The following is a 13,613-nucleotide window of genomic DNA, read 5'->3' as shown; positions in this document are numbered from 1 at the left end:
TGAGGTTGACATAAATAAGATTTAATTGGGTTTCCGTTACAGGAATACACACTTGACCAAGAGGCAGTAGGGTAGCCAGCCGTTAAAGCGTTCGTTCGCTCAAGCCGAAACACCAGTTCGATTATTTTATACCGGTATTATTTAAAAACAGCTAACGACAATGACTGGAAACGGGACTATTCTATGAATATTAGCTCCCGCTGTGATGTCCCCGTCAAACCAGCCGTTTCAGTCAGAGGGGGTTTATTGTGATTTAATAGCCTTTGACTGACCAATCAGAATCGAGTAATTTCCAAATTCATGGTTGAATGTTCACTCACACACACACTCACTCACAGCCAAGACTGAAAGCAGGCCTCATATACTCAAATAGAAGGTTAGATTAATTCACATGTACAAATCTGACACGTACAAATTTCAAGACCGCCTCCATGGTCTGGTGGGCACAGCGACAGACAGGAGAGAAGGTCTGTGGTCCGATACCCGACAGCGCCATACCAAAAGATTCTGAAAGATTGTACTTCTTACCCTGCTTGCCGCTTGGCAAGGACTCTTATCGTGAGACAGCCAACAGTCTCGGGGTCCCACTGTGTGGACACACAAGGCTAGTATTGAAAATCACCACCGAAATTGTCCATTCGACATTTCAATGAAACAAAATTCAGATCAAAACGAAGATGAGTGCTCCCGGTTCAATCATGAGAGAGTGGTTATTTGTGAACGGCAACGTCCGAGTCGGCCTTAGTATACTGCTTAATGTTTCATAGGGATACTGCTACGGTGTATACAATTTACATGCACATAACATCGCACAGTTTGGTGTTTCATGGAATTATAGGAAAATATCTAGCAGAAATTAAATAGTACGTGATTCGCGAAGAACATATATTGTCATCTTGGTAAGGCCACGCCAATGTCAGGATATGTTCTCAGCCTTATAAATGCATTACTATGACTTGTCCAGAGGACTAGTGTGAACCCTATTACCATTGTCCCAGTTCTTCTGGGAAATGGCAGACATGCTGCTATGTTTTCTGTCAGTGTTATTCAGTTGCGGACGAATTTTGTATGCTGTGTTCTTCCACCTTCTGTAGCTATAGGAGGAGAAAGGGTGTGTTCACAACATCAACGCCAGAAAATAATCAGCCCTGAGTGACTGCCTGGACTGATTCCATTGGGCGCAGAAGGCAAAATACTGATGAAAAGTTTAAATGAGTGAGTGAGTGAGTTGGGTTTAACGCTACTTTTAACAATATTCCAGTTATATCGCGGCGTGACAGCTTAATGTGGGATGAAAGCCCGAATTGATGCAGGTCTCAGACGTTTACCACTTCGGTGGAACCCACGAGCACGGGTATGGTGCTGACAAACCTAGAAACACAATTGGGGCGAACCGAGATTCGAACCCACAATCATAGGTTTCTGGCGTGCCCAAGGGACGCAACTCTGCACAGCGAATCGCGCCGCCTTAGACGACCGGGCCTCCCGTGCCCCCATATTAACTAAGACTCGGTTGATATTTCCCATATTAAACTAACACCCGTGATGAATCTAGCGTCGCATTTTAATGCTTTTTGTTGTGTACAACTTTTAAATTATTTTTTTGCATATGATAATATGGTAATATGATAGATTTAACAAGACGCATCAATAAATCTCGTCACACATAGACCAAACGAAAGTATATTTTATTAAAAAAATAAATCTTATGTTGGTTAGTTATTTACAATCAGAGACATGGATACGGTGACAACGATACTCTTACAACGTGAGTGAGTGAGTTAGTGTGTGTGTGTGTGTGTGTGTGTGTCTATATATACATCTCCCATCGTAGTGAATGTGGAATATTAACATTAACCATTAATTAGAACGTTAAGGCGAGTCAAACCCATGATTTTTTTTATCTTAATACAACCAAGCAACATTCCTGAGCGTCTTCGTCTTCCAGACAGACCTAGAAACCAAAATATATAAAAAAAAATCACAAGCACATCTTCATTACTTTGGTAAGTCTAAAAGCTAAAAGAAAGTTTTGTGACATTCTTTGCTAGCATGATAAATCAAATGCTTGAAGACAAAGCTATGAAACACGTGGATATGTACAGTGTGCTTCGTTCCTTTAAAGATCTGCCTTCAATTTGGGAAAAAAGCTGTATTTTGTGAATACACTTGTAAAATAGTTTCAAATAATCCTCAAAGCAATGTGGAAGCTTTTGTGTTTTAAGATGTCTGTACCCGACCAACCACCCAGACAACTTTGTAGCAGAATGAAGTATTCGTCGTTATTTCCCCATAGACGTGACACCTCTGTTTCATTGCGTGGATCGATGCTCATGATGTCAATCACTGGATTGTCTGGTCCAGACTCGATTATTTACAGACCGCCATCATATAGCTGGAATATTGCTAGTATTGCGTTATGAAATCACTGAATTATTAGTTGGCTTAAAAAACATAGTTGTATAATTTACTGAGGACTAAGCTGTTTGAACGTTTATATTTCTGTTATAATTAAAGGAATGTCACGGGATAACCTTCCAATAAGTGTGAACAGACAGCATCACTGAGAGAGTAATTCAACGAATATGTTGATGTTGCTTGTCCATTAACCCTGCGAGAGGCAAGGTGACATGTTGGAGATGTACATCTGTACACACATATAAATCGTGTCTCTTGTTTGGATGACACGCCTGGAAACCGTTGCAGTCTCTAATGAAGAAAGATCCTGCTCACTATGCGAGATAGTCCAGAGAAAAGCAATATGGCTGCCAGTGATGTCACGTGATGAGTAGCGCCACAAAACGATGGGGCGAAATAGTCCATAGCTCGACTGTGAATGTCGACATCAGTTTGACCACATTCCGCCAGAGAACTGACCACACACTGACGTGCGTATTCAAAAGTCCTGAAATCAAGATGGATACATAAGTATTTCGGGATGATGGTAAAACGTGTTGTTTCACAAGCTCATTGAAATCAAAATGGCGGCTAATTGTGCACTGACATTAAACCTATTGGTTTGTACGAAATGCATACGGATGTCGGAATTAGGAACGATCAGAACGGAACATTTCATGATTTTTAGATAAGATAATTTACCGTACCAAAATATTCAGAACGGTTGAGACAAGATCTCAGAGAACTTGCTTATCCTGTGTAGTCTCCAATCCTTGTGTCACCTATAACGTTGCCTGCCATTCTCACCCCTATCTAACATCTGTCTCCTTGTCCTCGATGACATAAGTCCTCTGTCACATCCGGCCCTCTAATGTCCACTGCACTGACAACCACAAATGTCCTCTGTCCCAGTGTAAAAGTTGTAGTTCTTTGGCAAACCCAATATTTTTAGCAGGTACTTGTCATTTTACTTTAGCAATACCCCTTTTCTCTCTCTCTCTCTCTCTCTCTCTCTCTCTCTCTCTCTCTCTCTCTCTCTCTCTCTCTCTCTCTCTCTCTCTCTCTCTCTCTCTCTCTCTCCCCCCGGCATTATTGCCACATCTACTAATGTAGTAGTTACCTTGTCATAGATGCTCTATATAATAAGAAGTGGTTTTGAGATGGCCACTGACCTGCACATCCGGTCCTGCACGTAGAACTCCTCGTTTTCCGTGTAGCTTGTCTGGTCTTTGCGCTTGACGCATCCGATCACCTGACTCAACCTCCCCGTCTCACACTGGGCATCAAGACCTGGAGAAGAAAGAACGCAGGATTTTATCAGGGGGCATTGGAGCCGCCCATTTGATATTCTCTAGGGGTGGGTGGTTGGGCGATTTATCGAAAGAAATACATTGCCACCGAAAATACTTCATAAAAATGAAACTAAATAAAAATAAGTATGTTTCAGACTGTTGAAATCAATGAAAGTTCCTGCCACAAAAATAACATTGTTGCAAGGTGTTTTTCATTGATTAATTCAGGCTTATAGATATAAAATATATCTCAGGAATGTTGCTTAGTTGTATTAAGATAAAGAATCCTGGGTCTTAACGTTCTAATTGATGGTTCATGTTAATATTCCACATTTACTACGGTGGGAGATCTGTAGCTGAAAAATATCTAATCTCGATATCAAATGTAGATGTAGAGATTGTTAGAGAACAGCAGAGTGATACATTCATCCGATGTGCTGATAGTAGGATGATGGAAATCAGTGAGAGTATCCTATCGGCATTTGGCAAGTAGATAAAACGCAAGTCAGACAGAAAAAGGCCTCTGATCGCCTTCTTTTCGCGCTTATATAGGTACATTCAGCCTTCTTGAAACCGTCCAAGCCCGAAGCTACACGAACGGTGAAGCCTGTGGTGTTTGTTTGTAAACAATCAGGGGCGGATAACTCCAAATTCCACTCTCTGTCACCGACAGTGCTTGAAATTGTACTGGCCCTTTACTCATATGCTGACAATTATTACTACAAAATATAAAACCTAACAACAGGTAAAGGGGTTACTCAGTAAAAGTAAAGAGGAGGGGTTGGGGGCTCAGTAAAGGTAAAGGGGTACTATGTACAGGTAAATGGGTACTCTGCAAATGTAAAGGGGTACATAGTACAGGCAAAGTGTGTACTCAGTAAAAGTAAAGGGGAGGGGTGGGGGCTCAGTAAAGGTAAAGTTGGTTCTAAGTAAAGGTAAAGGGTTACTCGGTACAGGTAAAGGGGTACTTACTGGACAGGTAAAGGGGTACTTACTGGACAGGTAAAGGGGGTACTTACTGGACAGGCATATGGGTACTCACTGGACAGGTAAAGGGGTACTTACTGGACAGGTAAAGTGGGTACTTAGTCCAGGTAAAGGGGTACTTACTGGACAGGTGGTCACAAATGTACTCCATGCCCTCCTTGATCCTGGACAGGTAAGGCAGGAAGGAGCGGTAGGCTGGCTGGACACACTCGGTCATCACGGCGTAGCGACAGTCCACCTGTGCAGCCCGCTTCAGACGCTGCCTGCAGAGACACCGGAGTTGTTACATGCCCGACAATCCTCTAGGCCTTAAGTTATTGTTGGTTTTAATGTGTGAATGGCAGTGTTGCCCCACACTGGGTCAGTGGTCGCAAGAAACATGGAACAGATCACCCCTTTTTGGTTCTTGTTTTGACAAAAGATAGAATCGGTAAAATAATAAGATATATATTTGAAAATCTGTTCCTCATTTGGTATTTTGTTAAAGTGAGAGGAATGTTAATTTGTTTATAGCGTTTACATGGGTAGAAATACTGCTTAGATGCCGATGACGCTGTGGACTGTATTCGTTGTTGCTACATCTCAAGCTTGGCGCGAACATATACAGGTCGTGTATCACCTTTTATGATCACGCAGTGAAACAATTCCTCCTCTCAACTCTGCTGGTACACGTCCTTCTCTTGACGTTATTGGAACATACATATCCGTCTGTCAACAGTAGCGGTACACCAGTCCATAAATGGGACTTCTGTAAGCCTATGTTGAAGTATGTGACTTCTGTAAGCCTGTGTCAAAGTATGGGGCTCCTATTAGTCTATGTGTGGCGGTCGGATAGCCAAGTGGTTAATGCGTTCGCGCGTCACGCGGAAGACCCGGGTTCGATTCCCGACATGGGTACAATGTTTGAAGCTCATTTATTGCTAAAAGCGGCGTAAAGTCAAAACTCACTCACTCACTCACTCACTCACTCACTCACTATTAGTCTATGTAAAGTATGGTGCTTCTGTAAGCCTATGTTAAAGTATGGGGCTTATGTAAGTCTATGTTAAAGTATGGGACTTCTGTAAGCCTATGTTAAAGTATGGGGCTTCTATTAGTCTATGTTAAAGTATGAGGCTTATGTAAGTGTATGTTAAAGTATGGGGCTTCTGTAAGCCTATGTTAATGTATGGGGTCTCTGTAAGCCTATGTTAATGTATGGGGCCTCTGTAAGCCTATGTTAATGTATGGGGCCCCTGTAAGCCTATGTTAATGTATGTGACTTCTGTAAACCTTCGTTAAAGTATGGGGCCTCTGTAAGCCTATGTTAAAGTATGGGGCCTCTGTAAGCATATGTTAAAGTATGGGGCCTCTGTAAGCCTATGTTAAGTATGGGGCCTCTGTAAGTCTATGTTAAAGTATGGGGCCTCTGTAAACCTTCGTTAATGTATGGGGCCTCTGTAAACCTTCGTTAAGGTATGGGTCCTCTGTAACTCTTCGTTAATGTATGGGGCCTCTGTAAACCTTCGTTAATGCATGGGGCCTCTGTAAACTTTCGTTTAAGTATGGGACCTCTGTAACTCTTCGTTAAAGTATGGGGCCTCTGTAAACCTTCGTTAATGTATGGGGCCTCTGTAAACTTTCGTTAAAGTATGGGACCTCTGTAAACCTTCGTTAATGTATGGGGTCTCTGTAAACTTTCGTTAAAGTATGGGACCTCTGTAAACCTTCGTTAAAGTATGGGACCTCTGTAAACCTTCGTTAATGTATGGGGCCTCTGTTAACTTTCGTTAAAGTATGGGGCCTCTCTACGTCTGTGTCAAAGTATGGGGTCTCTGTAAGCCTATGTTTTGGACCCTAGACATGTACACAAGGTGCGGAGGATGAACGTACTCGTTGAGGCACTTGATCTCATCCACCTGCACGAAGAGCTGCTGGTAGTCGACTCCAGTGCTGGACACCAGGCTCTGACTCCCCATCACGCCGTCGGCGACCAGAGACGGCGGGAGGAAGACGTTGACGGGCTGTTCGTAGCGCCGGGTACAGGTGTCCAGCTTGATCTTCAGATGCGGGAGGTCACACGTCACCTTGTCGAACAGGTTGAAGGCCTGGCTTGGTAGCAGTGCTGGAAGAGAAGTGTGTTAATCTGACTCCCACAGGAGATATCGCTAGGGTGCTACCATTACATACTCTCGACACCCAGGCCTATTTCTAACACATACCTTTCTATACCCTTGACACCCTGGTCTATATGTCTAACACATACCCTTCTATACCCTTGACACCCTGGTCTATATGTCTCACACATACCCTTCTATACCCTTGACTCCCTGGTCTATATGTCTCACACATACCCTTCTATATCCTTGACACCCTGGTCTATATGTCTAACGAATACCCCGGTATACCCTTGACACCCAGGTCTATATGTCTCACACATACCCTTCTATACCCTTGACACCCTGGTCTATATGTCCCACACATACCCCGGTATATCCTTGACACCCCGGACTATATGTCTCACATATACCCTTCTATACCCTTGACACCCTGGTCTATATGTCCCACACATACCCCGGTATACCCGTGACACCCTGGTCTATATGTCTCACACATACCCTTCTATACCCTTGACACCCTGGTCTATATGTCTCACACATACCCTTCTATACCCTTGACACCCTGGTCTATATGTTTCACACATACCCTTCTATACCCTTGACACCCAGGTCTATATGTCTCACACATACCCTTCTATACCCTTGAGACACAGGTCTATGTCTAACACATACCCTTCTATACCCTTGACAGCCTGGTCTATATGTCTAACACATACCCCGATATACCCTTGACAACCTGGTCTATATGTCTAACACATACCCTTCTATACCCTTGACACCCTGGTCTATATGTCTAACACATGCCTTTCTATACCCTTGACACCCTGGTCTATATGTCTAACACATACCTTTCTATACCCTTGACACCCTGGTCTATATGTCTCACACGTACCCTTCTATACCCTTGACACCCTGGTCTATATGTCTCACACATACCCTTCTATACCCTCGACACCCTGGTCTATATGTCTCACACATACCCTTCTATACCCTTGACAGCCTGGTCTATATGTCTAACACATACCCTTCTATACCCTTGACAACCTGGTCTATATGTCTAACACATACCCTTCTATACCCTTGACACCCTGGTCTATATGTCTAAAACATGCCCTTCTATACCCTTGACACCCTGGTCTATATGTCTAACACATACCCCGATATACCCTTGACACCCTGGTCTATATGTCTCACACATACCCTTCTATACCCTTGACACCCTGGTCTATATGTCTAACACATAGCCTTCTATACCCATGACACCCTGGTCTATATGTCTCACACATACCCTTCTATACCCTTGACACCCTGGTCTATATGTCTAACACATACCCTTCTATACCCTTGACAGCCTGGTCTATATGTCTAACACATATCCTTCTATACCCTTGACACCCTGGTCTATATGTCCCACACATACCCTTCTATACCCTTGACACCCTGGTCTATATGTCTCACACATACCCCGGTATACTCTTGACACCCTGGTCTATATGTCTAACACATACCCTTCTATACCCTTGACACCCTGGTCTATATGTCTAACACATACCCCGGTATACCCTTGACACCCTGGTCTATATGTCTCACACATACCCTTCTATACCCTTGACAGCCTGGTCTATATGTCTCACACATACCCTTCTATACCCTTGACACCCTGGTCTATATGTCTAACACATACCCCGGTATACCCTTGACACCCTGGTCTATATGTCTCACACATACCCTTCTATACCCTTGACACCCTGGTCTATATGTCTCACACATACCCTTCTATACCCTTGACATCCTGGTCTACATGTCTAACACATACCCTTCTATACCCTTGACAACCTGGTCTATATGTCTCACACATACCCTTCTATACCCTTGACACCCTGGTCTATATGTTTAACACATACCCCGGTATACCCTTGACACCCTGGTCTATATGTCTCACACATACCCTTCTATACCCTTGACACCCTGGTCTATATGTCCCACACATACCCCGGTATACCCTTGACACCCTGGTCTATATGTCTCACACATACCCTTCTATACCCTTGACACCCTGGTCTATATGTCTCACACATACCCTTCTATACCCTTGACAGCCTGGTCTATATGTCTAACACATACCCTTCTATACCCTTGACACCCTGGTCTATATGTCTCACACATACCCCGATATACCCTTGACACCCTGGTCTATATGTCTCACACATACCCTTCTATACCCTTGACACCCAGGTCTATGTCTGACACATACCCCGGTTTACCCTTGACACCCTGGTCTATATGTCTAACACATACCCCGATATACCCTTGACACCCAGGTCTATATGTCTCACACATACCCTTCTATACCCTTGACACCCTGGTCTATATGTCTCACACATACCCTTCTATACCCTTGACACCCTGGTCTATATGTCTCACACATACCCCGGTATACTCTTGACACCCTGGTCTATATGTCTCACACATACCCTTCTATACCCTTGACACCCTGGTCTATATGTCTCACACATACCCCGGTATACCCTTGACACCCTGGTCTATATGTCTCACACATACCCTTCTATACCCTTGACACCCTGGTCTATGTCTGACACATACCCCGGTTTACCCTTGACACCCAGGTCTATATGTCTCACACATACCCTTCTATACCCTTGACACCCTGGTCTATATGTCTAAAACATGCCCTTCTATACCCTTGACACCCTGGTCTATATGTCTAACACATACCCCGATATACCCTTGACACCCTGGTCTATATGTCTCACACATACCCTTCTATACCCTTGACACCCTGGTCTATATGTCTAACACATAGCCTTCTATACCCATGACACCCTGGTCTATATGTCTCACACATACCCTTCTATACCCTTGACACCCTGGTCTATATGTCTAACACATACCCTTCTATACCCTTGACAGCCTGGTCTATATGTCTAACACATACCCTTCTATACCCTTGACACCCTGGTCTATATGTCCCACACATACCCTGGTATACCCTTGACACCCTGGTCTATATGTCTCACACATACCCTTCTATACCCTTGACATCCTGGTCTATATGTCTCACACATACCCTTCTATACCCTTGACACCCTGGTCTATATGTCTCACACATACCCTTCTATACCCTTGACACCCTGGTCTATATGTCTAACACATACCCCGGTATACCCTTGACACCCTGGTCTATATGTCTCACACATACCCTTCTATACCCTTGACACCCTGGTCTATATGTCTCACACATACCCTTCTATACCCTTGACATCCTGGTCTACATGTCTAACACATACCCTTCTATACCCTTGACACCCTGGTCTATATGTCTCACACATACCCTTCTATACCCTTGACACCCTGGTCTATATGTTTAACACATACCCCGGTATACCCTTGACACCCTGGTCTATATGTCTCACACATACCCTTCTATACCCTTGACACCCTGGTCTATATGTCCCACACATACCCCGGTATACCCTTGACACCCTGGTCTATATGTCTCACACATACCCTTCTATACCCTTGACACCCTGGTCTATATGTCTCACACATACCCTTCTATACCCTTGACACCCTGGTCTATATGTCTCACACATACCCTTCTATACCCTTGACAGCCTGGTCTATATGTCTAACACATACCCTTCTATACCCTTGACAACCTGGTCTATATGTCTAACACATACCCTTCTATACCCTTGACACCCTGGTCTATATGTCTAACACATACCCCGATATACCCTTGACACCCTGGTCTATATGTCTCACACATACCCTTCTATACCCTTGACACCCAGGTCTATGTCTGACACATACCCCGGTTTACCCTTGACACCCAGGTCTATATGTCTCACACATACCCTTCTATACCCTTGACACCCTGGTCTATATGTCTCACACATACCCTTCTATACCCTTGACACCCTGGTCTATATGTCTCACACATACCCCGGTATACTCTTGACACCCAGGTCTATATGTCTCACACATACCCTTCTATACCCTTGACACCCTGGTCTATATGTCTCACACATACCCCGGTATACCCTTGACACCCTGGTCTATATGTCTCACACATACCCTTCTATACCCTTGACACCCAGGTCTATGTTTGACACATACCCCGGTTTACCCTTGACACCCTGGTCTATATGTCTCACACATACCCTTCTATACCCTTGACACCCTGGTCTATATGTCCCACACATACCCCGCTATACTCTTGACACCCAGGTCTATGTCTGACACATACCCCGGTTTACCCTTGACACCCAGGTCTATGTGTCTCACACATACCCCGATATACCCTTGACTTCCTAGTCTATATGTCTCACACATACCCCGGTATACCCTTGAGACACAGGTCTATGTCTGACACATACCCCGGTATACCCCTGACACACTGGTGAATATGTCCCGGGTGTTTTCATAACTTTTTCAGGGGAACTCGAGGAACTTAAAGTAACTTAAAGGAAGCTACCCAGCGATGCGCAGAGGCTGGGAGACCTGAAGTGACACGTGCCCTAAAAACTTTTCTGCATAACACATTCATATTCTAACAAAGACTATCAACAAAACACGAGCGTGTTAGCCTCGTTTGGCGATTAAGCAGTGCATACAAGCGCTTGATTGTCTGATTATTTCATTGTTTTAATGTAATGTTTGAAATTAATGCCGTAGACGCTTATAAAACAAGATGTAAATACCATAAAGCAAACTTATGATTAATTAGAGGAACTACGGCAGGTGTAGCTTCTAGCGTATTCTGGCTTAGCAACGCTGGTATGTCCTGATAACACTGACAGATTTAAATTTGAACATGACTGCTATTCAGCCATCAGCCACTTTGTTGTTTTTTTTCAGGGGTTTATATTTATATAGATGGGTGCTGCCTACTTTTATCAGGATTGTTTTTTAAAAACAAACATGTATGAACGAGGCAAAAATCAATGAAGAAATGAATAACAGTACTGTTACAAAATGACCATAAACATATCTACCGATGTTATTTGTCGGTATCAACCTAAACAGTTACTCTAAACACCAGCACACCCGATGTCCGGTTGTTGTTACCTACCTGTACACAGGACAAGCAGGGAAATATATCCCTCAACGTCCATTGTGTTGGGCAGTTTGTTCCCCGATAACCTGACACTCGTGTTTAAGTAGGCACTGAGTACATCGATTACGTCATATATGACACAGCGAGACTGTGGCTGGTCAACGGTCCGGGTGCATGTATCCTGGGTTAAGGAATCGATATGCGCATTATAAGTCTGATTAGGCGTGTTATCTACCTGGTCAACAAACAAACCCTATTATATGAATCATTGTCTTATCAGCAGTCACGTGACCAAACGGCAAGAGTTATGTGCCCTTTGGTCAAATATTTGTGAGGACGAAGTTATTTTGCTGTAAAGCTAATATATCCTTACAAAATACACCCTTCAAAACTGTTTTAATCGATAGGGTGATTATTCACTGCACCGGTTTATCTATACACTCTCCAAAACAATAACGCACGGGTAGATGTTTAGTACATTTATTGTACCTAATAACGTCGATATATTAAATTTAAAATCAACTGTTCATTGTCATGTCACATAAGGCCACAAGGTTGCGCTGAACTCAGTATCTCGTGTGACCGCTCCGGGCAGCAATCACGGCTCTGCATCTCCTCGGCACTGACTGGATAAGTGTACGAATTCTGTCCTGCGGAATTCTGCGCCATTCTGCTTGTAACGCGTTGGCCAGTTGTGTGGGTGTCTGTGGCGTGTTCTGACGTTGACGTACACGTCGATCGTGTTTTTACCAGAGGTGTTCGATTGCGTTGAGATCTGAAAGTCTCGACGGTCAGGACAAGTCGTTGATGTTGACATTATGGAAGTAGTCTACCGTGGCACGAGATGTGTGCGGTGGAGCGTTTTCCTGTTGAAACAGCTCCCTCTGGCGGACAATGATTGGAAGAAGGTAAGGTTGAAGAATTAGATTCATGTAGTGATTTGTCACATTTCCCTGAACCACAACCAAGTGAGATCGCGTGGTGTAGCATATGCCCCCCCCCCCCCCCCCCCCCCCCCCCCCCACACACACACACACACACACACCATGACACTACCGCCACCGAAATTGTCGAATTCACGTACACAATGTGGGGCAAAACGCTCATCTCGACGACAATAAACACGTTGTTTTCCATCCCGCCGGTGAAGGAGAAATCGTGATTCATCGCGAAACCACACTCGTCTCCAGTTTCTCAAATTCCAAGGCTGTAAGGTATGGCACCAACGGATTCCAGCCTCGCGAAGATAGTTCCTGACAGTCTGGTCCGATATCGTAATCAAACCAGGGATGCGTCCTGCAGTCCCCGTAGCTATGGCATTGCGATTACGTAGGTGGAACAGTCGAATGTAGCGATCCTGTGCAGGGGTGGTAACTCTTGGTCGGCCGGTTCTCGGACGGTCTGCAGTGGAATTGAACTGTATAGATCGGTCACAAGGGCGGCAAATGTTGCTATGGTGGACGTTGAAATGGCGTGCAACAGAAGAGCCGATTCCCCTCTTTGGATACGATATTCCGTTTCGGCATTTATGAACATGAAAAATTTTGACACTTGAATGGCAAATTATTAGCTTATGCTTGCCTTTTTTAGCCACTACCACGAGTTACGAATGCCATAACATGCACGTGCATTTTTCTTTACCGTTTTCCTCCATGACATTTTTGAACAATGCCGTTTAAGACATTGCAAATCGACAATGGCTGCGTTTTGACGCACCTTTTGTCGAATATCAGGCCACCAACATTTTCGAATAACATA

General features: G+C 44.0%; 1 protein-coding gene across 1 annotated transcript; it reads right to left on the bottom strand.

Annotated features, from left to right (window-relative positions):
* Window positions 1-1,673: 1,673 nt before the first annotated feature.
* Window positions 1,674-12,115, bottom strand: LOC139463566 (uncharacterized). The gene is made up of 5 exons (XM_071244839.1): window positions 11,871-12,115; window positions 6,549-6,780; window positions 4,800-4,939; window positions 3,570-3,687; window positions 1,674-2,905 (listed from the first exon to the last, which is right to left on the bottom strand). Exons 1-5 carry the CDS (start codon window positions 11,911-11,913, stop codon window positions 2,710-2,712), a joined length of 729 nt encoding a protein of 242 aa, XP_071100940.1. The 5' UTR covers window positions 11,914-12,115; the 3' UTR covers window positions 1,674-2,709.
* Window positions 12,116-13,613: the final 1,498 nt, after the last annotated feature.

This window comes from Haliotis cracherodii, unplaced genomic scaffold, assembly GCF_022045235.1.
Source record: "Haliotis cracherodii isolate W230 unplaced genomic scaffold, xgHalCrac1.p SCAF_16, whole genome shotgun sequence".
NCBI lineage: Eukaryota > Metazoa > Mollusca > Gastropoda > Lepetellida > Haliotidae > Haliotis > Haliotis cracherodii.
This window is presented reverse-complemented; position numbering and strand designations above follow the sequence as displayed.